The following is a 15,571-nucleotide window of genomic DNA, read 5'->3' as shown; positions in this document are numbered from 1 at the left end:
GGAACCAGGTCCGTGACACTTATAAGTCTTAAGTTCTGTTTCTACTTTAAGCTAAACAGAGAAGCTAGTGGCAGAAGATTCACAAGGACACTGTTAACCTGCTAATGTTCAGCCGGTGAAGGTACAGTGCATTTAAGTCCACCACTCTAGAGGGGAAAATAAGCATGTCTGTCCACTGAAACTATGTTTTGTGAAGATATCCCCTTTTTGTCTGCTACTAAAATACTGAGAAATAACCAAAATCTGCACTGTGTTGGGATTGGCTAATCTTAGCAGGTTAAATGAGCTACAAAACTAGAAACTGGAGCATTTAATTCAAAGGTCACATTAACCCAATATAGCAGTGGATGTACTATTTTAGCATGTTAACATGAAACATTACCATTGTAGAAAGTTTTGCAGTGTATCTGACAGTTGCAGCTGTATTTCTATAAATCAAGCTCTAAAGCCTTTTCACTGTCTGTAGTATTACAGTGGACTCTGAAAGTGTTTTAGCTAACTATGCATGACTATGGCTACTAACGCAGCTAACATTTGCTTTCTGACAGTGCTAAAAAAGATCCACTTATATACCAGAGCCTAAGCAAAAATAATGAAAATAATACTATCATGGGTTGTATATAAGTAGAGTTTATACATATTGTGCTTAAAATAGTAAAATAGGATAAAAATAAAAATTAACTAAAAAGCACTGCTTTTGTCCAAAACCATGTCCTAGGTATCACCAACAATCATTGATTGGCTGACTTCAGTACTGCAGCTACTGGATGTAGGGAGGCATTTGATCGTCAAGAGGTCTGAAAGTGATCAACAGAATCTTAAACTGAAGCGTCAGTATTGAACTGAACCCAGAGTAAACGGAACATAATCTGTGTCACATAGAACCTTTTACAGGACCTGACGAGAAGCCTTGCAGCACCATCTGGGCCATAAGTGATCCAGGGATGATTACTACATCACTTACAAATGCTTTAAAATTAGTCATTGAGTTATCCACTCCTCACTGTTCTGCGATAGACTAGTGCCCTCTTCGGCACCTACAATGCCTCTCATCCTTTAACAACTACTTTCACATTCCTTCATTTTTTAAAATATATTTTGTTAAATGCAGTTTAATTTTGGCTTGTATTTTGTCGTGGTGAATGTTTCGACCTTTAAATGTGTCCTTACTTGTGTCCTCTTGTGAAGAACTCCTCATGCTCTGCCGTGGAAGCCTCTGAAAGGGGATTCTGACTCTTTTCTTGAACCTGCTGCGACTGCCAGCAAAAACGTTCATCTCAACCACTTAAAAGAAAGCCACTTTAGTTAGGCAATATTGATAATATTTCTGTTCATGCTGAAATGTCATTTCAGACCATCATTTAACATTGACTTGGCAATAACCCTGTCTAAGATGCAATTCCATGATTCCATGAACTGTCAGTCTGTCAATGTATAATAAACACCACGAAGGCCTGAAAACTTTGAGTCTTCTTTTGACATGTTGTCATTACTAATGACCTCAAAGCAAACCAAACGTGCACTTAGCCTAGCAGAAACTTTGCTATCTTGAGCTAAAGCTAACGTGTTTTGGGGAGATTTTTAGCTAGGCTAATTGTAAAATAATGTCAATGCTATTCATGCCAAGTGTGAGATGAGAAATTAATTGAACTTGTATTTGTGCATTGACCTAGACTGTTGCCACGATTGTCTCACGTCCAAAATGGTGGACAAGTTAATGTCACATGATTTGAGGTCACGTGTCTGCAAAACCTCAACATGCAACTAGTTAGCTTAGCTTAGGACAAAATGATAAACCAAGCTCAGAGTTAGCCCCTTATAGCTGAACTACTGATTTTTTTCTAACCCATGCCATAAATATATAATGATTACTTTTCCTGTAGATGATGGATTCACATTTATTATCTCTGGACCAAACCAGGCTAGACATTTGTAGGGACTTCTGACTGTAGCTTCTTATTTAAAAATGTCTGTGGCAAAAAAAAGGTGCATTTTCCCAAAATGCCTAACTATTTCAACAACAAGGGGCCATAGTGGCAGGTGGTCAGCATTAAGGAGACATCAAAGACCTTATAACCTCCCTATAGACATCACCTCAAGCAGCAGGGGATCTAAGTTTTACTGCTGACAGCTGGAGAGTGCTCTGCTGACAGGAGGAAGGTGATAACACTAAAATACCAACTGTATCACTCCACTTCCTCTGCATGGATCAAAGTTATTGCTTCATATCAGAGTGATGTTAAAGGCTGCTCGGAGCATGCACCACTATTAAAGGTGTGCCACCTGCAAGTTTATCAAACCAGTGAGGCCCAAATCTTCTTACTGAGTCCGAGCACAGCTGCTGTCAGGGCCTCTTTTCAGTCTCACCTTTCACATTTTTTTCTCTCTATCTGTCAAGCAGAGCAAACTCTCATCCTGTCCTCACTCTCAAAGGAGACCGCTCTCTCCTGGAGGAGCGGGGAGGGAGAGAGGTGATGAGCAGCTTACCTCTAGGAGGGATTAGCCTTATTAAAATGAAATCGTCTAGTCCTGAGTGACAGAGCTATGGAGGTGCAGGAGGCAAAGAGGCAAGGAGGAGAGCGCAGAGGGTCTGCGTTGTGTGAGGCCCAGCCCCCGGAGGATCTGAAGCACCGCTTCCTCTGTGTTCTCCTTCCCTCCAGTCTTCACTTTCACCTCTCGCTTTCTCTCTTCATCTTCTCTCTCCTTTCCTCTCGTCTTCTCTCTCATCATCAACCGCGGTCCAGAACAGGCGGATCTGTCAGCGCTGCGTCAAGAGATCTGCCCTCAGTCTCTCAGATGAACTGCCAAGTACAGGGGCTGGACTGTAGGAGAACAAAAGACCTCCAAAAACACACACACACACACATAGAGGTAAAATGTGTTTAATAGTCCTCCTATTGAAGGGCACCATGTATGGAATGTGTGCCCAGGGTCACTGCATAGAGGTTCCCAGCAATTACCCAAGCTTTAGCTCACTCTTGTTTATAAGGAGTCAGATGTAAAAGGCATGGACATACATGTGACTTTGTAAAGGGTGCCTAATGACATGTACACAGTGGTAATCCTTGTGTGGAGAGCAGCTCAGTGGTTGAATCAGAAGACCAGGCCATACACCATATTTGTGTTCATTTTCAGCGCTTTAACAGGTTTAGAGGAGAGAAACAAATATAATCTTAAAGTGACAAAAACAGAGGAACCAAACTCATACAAGAAGCCATATGTTTTCAGCTAAAAGGGGGAAAATGTGGCCAGGGCACTTTTTAATGACAGGGAACCAAAATAATAGCTTAATTGATACTTAAAGTAGACCTATTATCTTATACATAAAGTACAAGGATGCATAAATTAGCCACGGCCAGCATTTCAAATAATGAGCATTAGCAAATCTGCAAGGCGATGTGCTTAATATGGTCATCTCAGGCACAGCACGCTCACCAACCTGCAGTTGAACCCTTCTGTTTGCAAGTGGCAGCCAATCAGAAGAAAGTTTACTTCAATGGAGTTGACTTTATTTCAGGTGGTGGATGGCCAAACTAGTAGGAAATTCATAATCACTCAATAATTTTAGTTGTCTAAAAGTTGCACAAAGTCTAACTAAAAATTCTAACTAAGACAGAGGCATCTGTCTTCCTTCTCTCACCCCAACCGGTCACAGCAGATGGCCCCGCCCCTCCCTGAGCCTGGTTCTGCCGGAGGTTTCTTCCTGTTAAAAGGGAGTTTTTCCTTCCCACTGTCGCCAAAGTGCTTGCTCATAGGGGGTCATATGATTGTTGGGTTTTTCTCTGTATCTATGAAGCGCCTTGAGGCGACTTTTGTTGTGATTTGGCGCTATATAAATAAAATTGAATTGAATTGAATCTTTTATGGAACCAGCCAGTCTGTATATTAGTAGTCATCAATACACTTATTTTCTTTACAAATTGCTGGAAATGGTCCAGCTAATGATCTTGTGGTTTCAAAGGTGATTTACAAATGTACTTTGGGAAAGAAATATCCAAAGGCAGGAGTTGTTTTGCAGAAAAAAACATGATCAAAAGGGCAGTGCCCCTTAAACCCACTGCAGCGCCTTTCAACAGTTAAACAATCCACAAAGGTAGAAGAAGGTCAGACGCAGAAATTTTATTGGTTTGCTTTTTAAAGAACTGATCAACAAATTAGATCTGAACAAAGTGTCTTCAAGGTTATCTGAATGATTATTCAGACAATGCACTTATAAGTTTCAGCACAAGTGCATGAAAAGAAAACCTGGTTAAACTCGAGCATGTTTTGAATCTAAAAATGGTTTTATGAATGTCTTTTTATATATTGTATGTAAATAAGAACCCCCCTTGAGACGGGCCTGATGTTAGTTTATTGCCGGAGCGGCCTGGGAGTTATTTTCTTTTTCATTAAGGGTCATTGTCCACCCCCTCCTGCCCCCACAGCTGATCACAAACAACTTTAAAAGGTTGCGTGGATGATTTCAAAGGTCCAATCTTGCCAAAAACCACAGCTAACGCTGAAAAAAGTCTAATTTGAAACAAAGACTGTGTGTTATGTGGTCGGCTAGTTGACTTGTGGCCACAATGTTGACTCAAAGGTCAGCAGAGATTAAGGGAGCAGATGAGGAGGAGAGGAGAAAAGGTCTGGTTTCACATGCAGGTGGCTGTCAAGGATGTTTACCTAGCAAGACTCGTATCTCTTCTCTCCAGAATTAGAAATGAACAAAAGTTCAGTTCAGTTCACTCCGACTGCCTGATATCAAGTGGCGACCCTGACTATCCAAACAGGCTCGCTGTTATTATGTCTACCTCTGACTTCATATGGGATTTCACTCCTGCTTTTATTGGGACTGAGGGAACAGATTAGCAAGTTGAATGTGGACAAAGTACTTTTACAACAGACGCTTGTGCCATCAGAGTCGAGCACCTGAATCTAAATATAAAACCTTTTTTCCAGATGTGTAAAGTAAAAATGTGGAATTCAACAAAAGCAGATCCTTTCGCATTTACGCTTTGTGAGTGAACTACACAACACCCCCACCCAAAAAAAACCTTGAAGCCAATGGGATTGTTATTGTCAGTGTGTAAAAAAGTATTTGCATTTTCAGACTGTCAGTGAAATATTTGGCTCCATCTGCACAAAAACTCCCAGTGAGAACAGACACTGAAGATGTGGGCGTGCAAACAGGTATGTGTACATTCTGTACCCTAAAGCTTTCTCATACCTGTTCAGTGCAGCCATAAAAAACCCACCATATTTACAGTGGTGACATCAAAGAAGCCTGAAAAACCATTTGATGCTAAAAGGCCTCCGGCTGCTGAGACTTCTCACGCTGGAGCTGCCCGTCAGCGACGTTCCGCCTTTCTGTTTGAATTTATAGCTGCTTTGGAAAAATATTTCAAAATAAAATGACATTTAACTATTTCAGTAAACTGCTCGCTCTAACTTGAGGCTATTTGTAGGCGTCTCGTGAATGTCACTGGAAATGCCGGGTGTCGGAGCCGCAGTAAAAGTGCAGTCTACTAGCAGTGAATATTACTGGACGGCTAAATGCAGCTGCATCCCGGGAATGTCCCTGTAGCTCAGAGTATTTCTGGGAGATTCCCACAAGCCAACAAGGGCAATTCCCCAGCTTATTTATCCGTATTCTACTGAGGCTGGGTTACCCTGCTCCCACAGCAAAGAGGTGAATTTGCAAAACATAAAAATGTCTCCTAAAGTTTAAGCTTTTCCTGTTGGGTTTCTATAAAACAATAGCAGTGTTTAAAACAGTTTGGGAATTATGGCCACAATGTCAAGTTATTTCAACAACTGTGACGTGATTGCTAGGCCACATGCTCGACTACCAGATGTATTTACACTAAAAAGCAAAAAAAAAAAAAAAAGTTTTGTGAGGTTTTTATGAATGAATTCCACGTTTGTGTGTGAGAAAGGCAAGATGCTCTCTGTGCCACTGACAATGCCAACCACAGGTAATTGTTTATTTTTGTGATGGTATTTTTTTCTGTTTCTTAAATTATTTTTATTCTGAAAAACTAAAAACTACAGTACTGTGCAAAAGTCTTGAGCCACCAAGAAGAAAGGGAGGGAAAAGACAACAGCAGCCACATGTGAACGTAAAATAACATACTTTATTATGACCATACATTTCTCAGGATCAATACAAAGCACTTCTCTGTTTTTGTTTAGCGATGCTTTGAATGTGGCACTTTTTCCTCCAAAGGACAAAGAGGATCAGACAGAAATGATTTTTGTTTGTTTGTTGTGTGGAAGGAGAAGGAGGTCAGATAATGACTCCGTCGCTGCACTTGCATCTCCATGTTAGCTCTGAAACAGACTTGAGTTCTGCCATTAGCGTCCCAGTTTACTTTCATTCTATTTGATTGTTGAGTTGAAACCATAAAAGCATGTGTGCTCTCTGTGTACTCTTTGAGTAATAATTTGAGATCCTATTAGGGAAACTGGGTCATTGTAAGGAAGAATGCACGTCAGATTTAAAGGACAATCTTTACATAAAAAAAAAAATCCTTAGCTGATTCTACACAATGGCTTCTATAAATGAGGCCCTGGTTCTTTGTGTGTTGCCTGCACAGACAGATGGTTTGAAAGGAACCCTGCTGAAACCCAGTTTCAACAGATCCGCTCAGCAGCAGCCCAGCTTCACCGTGCAGCAGCAGGACTGTGCAAAAACACCATGCAGGAGGGCAAACAACAAACTCAATGTATAAGTGAAACAATTTTGAAGACTATTTTACTTATTCTTATTCTGTATATTTTAGGCTAGAAATCCTCCTAAAATAAAATTAAACCAAAAGTGATTTAGCAAATATACTAATAACAATAACAGTGCAATTAAACCATTTCAATCAGTAAAAGCATTTTACAGTTGTTGCTGGAGTTTAAAAGAAAAAAAAAATTGTTACCAGTTTCTGCGTTTCATAAACTGCCTGCCTCTAAGTCCTTTGGAAAAAAGCTTGGACAATGCTGTCTTACAAAGGAACGGGGGTCAAACAAATGCGCATACGTTACAAAATAATCTTATTTTACACATAAATATGATATACAAAGGCAGATGAGACAGAGCCTTGCTTATGTCAGTAAAGCTTTTGACCATGCAACGTTCAGTACCTTAAAAAAAAAAAAAAAAACGCCAAAAAATCATTAGCACGCCTTAGTCCACCAGAGACATAAAACAATGTCAAATATATACACAATATCACAAAAATAACAATATCACTTTTTTCTGCAAGAGCACGATTGTACCATATATTTTACAGCTAAAGTTGTACCATTAGTCCAGCACATTAAGATGTGTACAGGTAGCTTTAAGGGAAAGAAGCAACTATTGCTACACGGCAACACTAGAAGGTCATAAGAAGTATTTAAATACGCCATTGAAATATAAGCTGTAAAAATAATATATTCCGAATACATTTATATAATTATATACATATACATATAGGTTAAATACTGATCATTCTGAATCCCTGGATTGCTGAAAACGTCCTTTGTCTTTTTAAGCAGCTAGCTATTTTGAACTAACTGGATGAGCCCGCCATTTTTATTTCCGCTGCTGATCTACATGATGTGCTTCACATTGTTTATTTCACTGTTTTTGACCATGTGTTTTTTTAAATTAACTATTTTATTTCATTTTTTTTCTTTAACAAAAAAACCCCCAACAACTTAGAAATAACCAGCTTAGAAATAACAAGCTTCTTTATGTTCTTGCATCAAGGTAGATGAGAAAGTTGATACCACGTTCGCATCTTTGCTAAACTATATTTTTGTTAATTATGACCTGTAACATTTTAGGATGTTTTTTTTTTTTAATTTATTCATGTTTTTTACAACCAAGCTACTCTATTTTCTCAAAAACATAGCTATCTTAGCTACACTAACCTTAGCTATGCTAGCTTAGTGCAGCTAACTGCTTTCTGACTCTAGCTTATATTCATTTACAGACATGAGGGTAGTATCAATCTTTTCATCTAATCCTGGGCAAGAAGGTGAATTTACCAAACCTGCAACACTACATGAAACACCAATTCTGCTTAAAATCAAAATCTGTTCAAAATGTATGTTTAGCCGTAAGCATAGGTGTGACTTTGAACATAGAAGAGGTTTAAGTGGCAGCAGTTTCTCCCCTTAGTTCAGAACAGACTTTTTACTGCATGATGATAATCTACACTACTGCCTGCCTATTTAGTGCATTGTTGTTGTATAACATTTAGTGTTTTATACCTCAATAGAAAAAGCTCTTTACTGCCTTAAAAAGGAAATCCACCCTAAGACAAAGTGTACACGTTCCTCCAACGATCTTGGTTCGTTTTACTAAATTAACCACCATACAAGGTTTAAAGTAGGTCTGAAAGTGACTAAATTTGCAAGTTCTCTATTCAGACTGGGCCAAATTTTGCTACAGAGCCCCAGAGTTCAGAAAATGGATGTGTACCTGCTGAATTTGAAATACACTATAGCTTTTTTTTTTTCTTTTTGTAAGAAAGGCTCTTGAAAACCCATTCTCAAGCGTTATCTACACAGGCCCAGATCCTCGGAGGTGATGTGTTATATTTCAGGGTAGACTTTCCTCTTGACGTACCACCTTCACACAATTAAGGCACCTTTTAAACCCCTGAGGGGTAATTGGGTTCTTCTAATAAGAAGAGAAGCAACAATAACAACATGGAACACAGAACTGGACTAAAACAAAACCACACAACATAAAGTTTAATCAGCCAACAAAATAAAAGGAGAATATTGCGGAATGTTTGTGGATATGGTACAAACGCCACAAGTGCCCTGTTACATTTCTTATCTCATCTTCTAGGATTTTGCAGCAGCAGTACCGTGCACCATGCTGGCATGGTGACATCACAAGACCTCCATGGCTGTATCCCAAAGCACCTTCAGAGATAAAGAGATTCTGTCACAAACCTTATCGAGCTTCATGGGGGTGCGGGTGGATATGTCTGCGTATCTGTGTCTAGGAGTTAGTATCCCACGTTGAGCTTGTTTTTGTTGAGCTCTCTCTCCAGGTTTCCTATCAGAGTGTCGATGCTCTCTTGCAGGTCCCTCAGGTTCACCCTGTTGCTCAATACAGGACTGATATCCTGGATCTTCATGTAGGCCTGGTAAGTGTGCTCTTTGGGTAGCCGAGGTGGCAGGATGTGGTTACACACCTTGTGTTCTTCCTCCTCCTCCTCTAATGGGTGTCCACTGTTTGAGCTGTCACTTTCTATTAGCTTCTCCTGCTCCTCCACCGCCTCCCGTGTTTCCTCCTCCTTTACCACCTCCCTTCTCTGAGGTTGCTCTTCATCTGCGGTATCAGACACAGGACAATCAACCTTGAGCTGTATGCCGTCTTTTGCTTCCTCTTGCTTCTCCTGGACCTCCTCAGTTGCCTCGATGTCTTCTGAGGGAACGTCGTCATAGTCTGCCTCTTCTTTGCTGGAAGGTAACAACATTTCAGAAGGGAAGTACGTCTCACCACAGCCACTCCAGTCACCAGCATAGCGGTTGCTGGGGCTGTCCAGACGCCCTGGTTTGGGTCGCAGAACCCCCGCCATCTCTGCTCCAGTGAGGTTCAGCACCTGAGGCCGCTCTTTTCTCCGTCGCAGAGGGGGGGCTGTCCGCAGGTCAGAGGAAGTTGGAACCAGAGAGGGTGCTGGGGGCTGAGAAGAGGACTGGCCATGTGGGTCCACAACTAGAGGAAGAAAGAACAAAAAACAAAAACAAAGAAAAAGTTAAATATAAGCCAGCTGGTTATTAAACAATCATGAAAATTACAAAAACACAAAAATAAGAAAAGGTCATATTTTCTCATTCTTTTGTTTTCCTCAGAGGGAAAAGTGGTTGTTGTTCTTCTTTAATAATTACGTTATTTAGACCAGCGGTCCCCAACCCCCGAGCCACGGACTGGTACCAGTCCGTGATTCGTTTGGTACTGGGCCACGAGAGTTGAGGCTCGGGTGTGCAACTTATGGTTCTCAGGATTTTCATCGTTAACTCGGTTTCCCTGGGTCTTATTTTGAAAGAAATATTTACAAGTTACCATAGCGACCAAGACGGCATTAAGGGGTAGCGAGGAGGATGTTACTCTCAATGTTATTGGCACATTTCAGGAGGACACTGCTAATAAAGTTACACACTTACACAGTGAATTCGCGTTCATTGTTATATTTACAATATATTTGTGTCTTGGTTGTATCATTTTATTTTGTTGTATTTATCCACGACACCTTAAAGGCCGGTCCGTGAAAACATTGTCTGACATTAAACTGGTCCGTGGTGCAAAAAAGGTTGGGGACCGCTGATTTAGACTGTATACTTCTAGTGGTATATTAGCTTTATAAGAGCTGCAAAGCACAGCTTATGGCTCACGTATTATTCACTTATATATTGTAGAATGCAGCTGACTGAATCCCCCCCCCCCAAAAAAGCAGTAAACCTCAGAGCGAGATACAGCGCAGGTCAGCTGATGACGGCCTGGAAACAAATCTACTGGAGCTTACAGTACAAATGATTTCCCCACTGCACTGCTACACCTACCAATTCATACTTCAGCTCCTGAAAATGACTCTACTTTTCATTTTATTTCTCCAAATAAATAAATGCATTTTTTTTACAACAACTGTAATCTCTTTGCTTATTTTAAGTCTTCAGTTCAGCATAATGATCATGAGCACTGATCATAAAGGGCGTGCTTCAGGGCACAGCCAACTTGTTAGTGACAAAGTGCTATCATAACAGTCTGAACTTCTCGACCAGATTAACTTTGCTGGCTTAAAAATACAACAACAACCCCCCCCCCCCAACCCCAAAAACCACACCAAGATGCACAAGCTGATCTTTTATATACAGTCTGTATATGCAGCATTTTGTTTAAAGTATCAGCATGTTTATGGAAAAATACAATGGTGCGCATTTCATAAACTAAAATCCATCAGATTTCGCAGTACGGGAATGTGATGCTATCAGCGTGGCTAGACAGGGCTGGATGAGAAAATGTGATTTTCTGTGATTGAAATGAACTAAAAACAAACAAACAACACACATACATAACAAAAAAACACAAGCCTTGTTTTGGTGCAGCTGATTTCTATTTAAAAGACTCCCACTTTAGCGGAATGACCCTCTGTGAGGACAACATAGAGAACAATCGGTTCATCATTAGGTGAACGAACATGCTGAAGTCACACCACTGCACACAGTGTTTTTGTTGCTTCCTGTGCTGTTATCGAGTAACCAAACTTAAAAATTAACTAAAGCTTGAACCTTAAGAAAGACTCCTCTAAGTGGACTAGGTGAAGGAAAAGTGAGCAGCCAAACACAACCACAGTCTGGTTACCTTTCTGCATTTATCTCAGTACCTACATTTTCTGGCTCCGCTAGCTTACTATATTGGAAAAGAACAAAAACACAGTTAGGGCTGTAAGTCCATGTTCAATAGATACATTATATATTTAAAAAGAAATGCTAAATTTTATTTTGAGACATGACCTTGAAATGACTTGTTTTCCTTTGTGCGCGTTCGCCTATTTCATCCAGCTGACGATAAACAGAATTTTTTTGCACTTGTCTTAACTAAGTTCACTGCAGTTCATTCATCAGAGTGGCTGTTGCTGCTATAGTGTTTACGTGGAGTAGCTGCACACTTCGCAGCTCCCCCGAGGCTAAAGACTTGAGCAATTATCACCTTAAAACAAACAGAAATTATCTTCCTTTCAGAGGCGCTGTGTTATTTAATTCCAGACATGATTCACTGATGACATGATTAAAGCTATCAGCTGTCAGCAGAGAAAATGAAGACGGAAAGCAGGTGAGAATACGATCATATTTTTTTTTTCCTTTCTTGGACAGCTTCACAATGTTTACTTGTTGTAATATATTAAGATTAGACTTAGTTGTGCTAGGATGAGTGTATTTTTACATCTAAACACAATAAAAAACCGAAATGGACAAAATAAAACAATAAACCCACAGCTGATTTTAATGATAAATTAAAAAAAGAAGCAGGGCAAATTAACTGAAAATGAACATGCAGCTAATTTTGGATTTTAAAGATAACACTGAAAGAATCCTCTTGCCGTCACTTTGTCTGTCTAACCATCTGCTCACATCTTCTCACACATACAGTTGGAAAAACTTCTTCATGCACACTCATCACCTCCTCAGCCTCTTCAGTACACACACACACACACACACACACACACACACACACACACACACACACACGTCCTGTAAGTAGTGTCAGTCAGGCTGTGGAGGCCTGAGCGACAATGCCTTGGAAGGTTTGGTATGTGTGTATGAAAGGCGTGAAGAGGCGGCTCAAAATATCCCACAATGATTGCGAAATGTACGGGTGAAGCTTCAGGGGCTGAGGGGTAAGGTTCAGCCAGGAATGTCTTTAATTATACAGTCCAGGCGCCCTGTACTCTGTACTGGGGAAGCGGATGGAATGGAAACACTGCTGAGGGTGTAAATGAAGGCTTGAACCTGGACTAAAATGCTCTGTCAGTGTCTTTATAAGTCATTAAAGGCAACTGCGGGGAAACAAAAAAACCCAACAAAAACCACAGTTTTTATGCTTTAATTTTTAAAATTCCAAATGTAATCCCCTCTGCTACCTGCAATCATAGGATTCACAGATGCTGACTAATTAAGCCGCTGGCTTACATTTCTTTCTCTGTGCTCCTTCTCTGGGTGATGTAAAGCAGGGTGCTAAGCTTCAGTGGTTTACACAGAATGGGTTCAACGTGGAGGATGCAGTTAAAGTTAAGAGGCTCAACCAGACGCAGAGTCACTTCGTCTTCAGACGCACATCAGCAGATCTGGTTAAAGCTGCAGGCTGCTTGGGAGGAGCTCCAAGGATTGTATAATCATTCGGGAGGGAAAGTCTGTCTCACAGGATGTCGGAGCCATTGGGAAAAAGGTTTTTAAAGACGGTGAACATGTGCTTTTTCAAAACTGTATCAATGGAAATGCACAGAATAACACTGCACTCAGAAAAATGTTAAAATATAGTGAGTTGGATTAGTTTCGGATTGGTAGTCATGCATATGTAAAACCCACAAAACAAAACAAAACAACTAAGCTGTCCGCCCGGCCCAGGGGCTCATTTTTTGATTTTTTTGGAGTCTTCGAGAATTTAAATGCATCAGCAGCCCCTGCATGGCTCACTTGATTATTAGAAATGTGGTGAACTCATAAAATCAAGCCCACGAGCTAAAAAAATCAGATTAGTTCCCATAACCAATGCAAATATCACGCCACACACACTTGTCTCATCATTCTCCATCCTCTCCTGGATCATCTATGGACTTTGCCATATCTCACCGCAAGCAGACAGCTGCCGCTGGCAGAGAGCAGCTGTGCAGGCAGACAGATGACCTGTGCTGAGAGAAGCTGCTGCTGACTGTCCTTGATTGTTAATTTATCTAAAAACAGAGGGGGAGGGGGGGGACCACACCCCAAATGTTTGGTTCACACTGAGGCTTTACTGGCTTGGCTCCGATTGGCTCAACCCATCACGATGAAGCACTTGTGGAGGGTTTCATCTCTGAGGAGCCGACAGATGGTGGCCTGTGGCTATCAGCTGCACTTGTGCCAGTGGTGGAAAAACCTCAAGGATCAAAGCAGCCCAGTCCCTTTAACAGCCCTTTGTAGAGCTGAACCGCAGGGCTGGCACTGATTTGTACAAGACCCTCAGGCAAGAGAGACCAGTGTGCGCACGACCTGACTGTAGATGTGCTGCTTTTTCAAGTCACGCCATGTGCTCAAAACGTCTTTAGAGAAAGCGGGACGAAAACAAACAAACAAAGGTCACAATCACCTGGCCAGAGCTGGAGCAGGTAGTGCAGTACTTCGATGTGCTTTTTGAAGTGTAGCGCGCTGGCCAGCTCCTCAGAGTCGATGAAGACTCGGTTGGTGTGGCAGGACGCCTCCTGACGCTGGCTCAGCAGCACCGGGCCGAAACACACCGCTAGGTTCTGGCACGTCATCTTATTCATCTCTTGGTAGGATGCCACCAGCTTCAGGTGGTCAAGAAGCTTCCGCAGCATCATCTGATCCAGACACACACACACACACACACACACACACACACACACACACACACACACACACACACACACACACACACACACACACACACACACACACACAGATACACAAAAGCCAGACAAATAAAACATGTTATTATTATGATTAGTAGTTGCAGTTGTACCACTAGCAGCAGCAGTAGAGATGCAAAGCCAAAAACTGCTTTAAGACACATCTGCAGCAGTAAGTTTATCTTAAAAAAACCTGAAGGTTTTATAAAAAACCAGAAGGAATATTATTATCAGTAATATAAGGCGTGTTGGCAAAGGAGCCGAGTGCAGAATACTGCAAATGCTACACTTTTAAAACTAAGAGAGTAGTTGTATTCTCACAAAGCATTGACATGCTTCTTTCAATGAATCTGGTGACTCTGTTCACTTGGACCAATAGCGTACGGATACAGAGTTTCAGCAACTATTCGTTTTCACTTTTATGTCATTCTACTGTGGATACGATGACAGTGCTTGAGGTGCAAGGCTGCACGACATCACAATTATCAGCCGAACAGTGGTAATCTGTAGCATTATGATTATTACCATGATTATCTACCCACAATATGCCCTTTCAAAGCCACCTCTGTGACAGTCCTTTAACTCCTGTGCAGAAGAATGTGCACTTTTTTTAAAATTGTCCTTACCCTCTCCACCTCTGGCAGGTTTTCCAGCAGGCTGACGGTGTGTTCAGAGTCGGCCTGGTCATTCTCACACCCAGACGCTCCCATCCGCAGAGGCCTCGCAGCCATAGACTCCAACACTGCCTCATATAGCTGCTTGTTGATCAGAGGGTAGGGCAGCTCACGTAGATAGTCCTTCAGCACTCCTGACGAGAGAGCGAAAGCAGGGCATGAGAAACTCAACTGCATCAGGATAGTGAGTTTAACATCCACGCAAACAAGCCCGTTTCATGTTCTTACACTAGCCGTTAAATACGCAGGCGACTTTTAATACCTGACAAATTGCTAACGATACCTCTTAATGAGGCGCTGTCACCGAGAAATAAAAAGCTTTTCTTCTCCTCCTCGTTTAAAAGCACTCAACCTGCCACATTCTCTTGGCTGCAGATTCAGGTCCCATTGTTTTCCGGGGTGATCCCGTGGCGTCTACCGAGAGGCCAGATTGAGTCGGGTGTGACTCGGCAGCGTCGGGGGGTTGTGGGGTCTGCTCTGGCATCTGTGACGGCGCATTCGCACCTGTGACTTCAGCCTCTCAAAGTTCAGACAAAAGCTGGGGGAAAACATGAAACCCACGCTGTCTGTCCCCTAAGCCCCTGAAATATCACTGGCATGTCTTTTCATCAAAGGCAGAAATAAAGAGAACGGAGGAGGGGCAAAGACGGGAATTAAAACAAAAAAAAGGGATCCTGGCCGTGTGACAGATCTTTGTGGTGAGTGTCTGCTCTGTTGTGTGCATGAAGCTGGATCAGCTTTCAAGGAAGACCAGGAGGGTGAAGGGGGGGTATATTGTGCAATTAGCAATATTTGTTATCT

At 41.6% G+C, this 15,571-nt stretch overlaps 1 protein-coding gene across 2 annotated transcripts in view; it reads right to left on the bottom strand.

The window, feature by feature from the left end:
• Positions 1-8,469: 8,469 nt before the first annotated feature.
• syde2 (synapse defective 1, Rho GTPase, homolog 2 (C. elegans)) overlaps positions 8,470-15,571 on the bottom strand; it is a 46,110-nt gene continuing 39,008 nt past the window's right edge. For both annotated transcript variants that reach the window (XM_026146297.2, XM_026146299.2), the window contains exons 6-8: positions 14,723-14,904; positions 13,817-14,048; positions 8,470-9,688 (exon numbers count right to left, since the gene is read on the bottom strand). In XM_026146297.2, the coding sequence (XP_026002082.2) occupies positions 8,976-9,688; positions 13,817-14,048; positions 14,723-14,904 (1,127 nt within the window). In that variant the 3' untranslated portion in view covers positions 8,470-8,975. The remainder of the gene's footprint in view (positions 9,689-13,816; positions 14,049-14,722; positions 14,905-15,571) is intronic.

This window comes from Astatotilapia calliptera, chromosome 17 (assembly GCF_964374335.1).
Source record: "Astatotilapia calliptera chromosome 17, fAstCal68.1, whole genome shotgun sequence".
NCBI lineage: Eukaryota > Metazoa > Chordata > Actinopteri > Cichliformes > Cichlidae > Astatotilapia > Astatotilapia calliptera.
The sequence above is the reverse complement of the archived record's forward strand: the minus strand, read 5'-3'. Positions and strand labels throughout refer to the sequence as shown.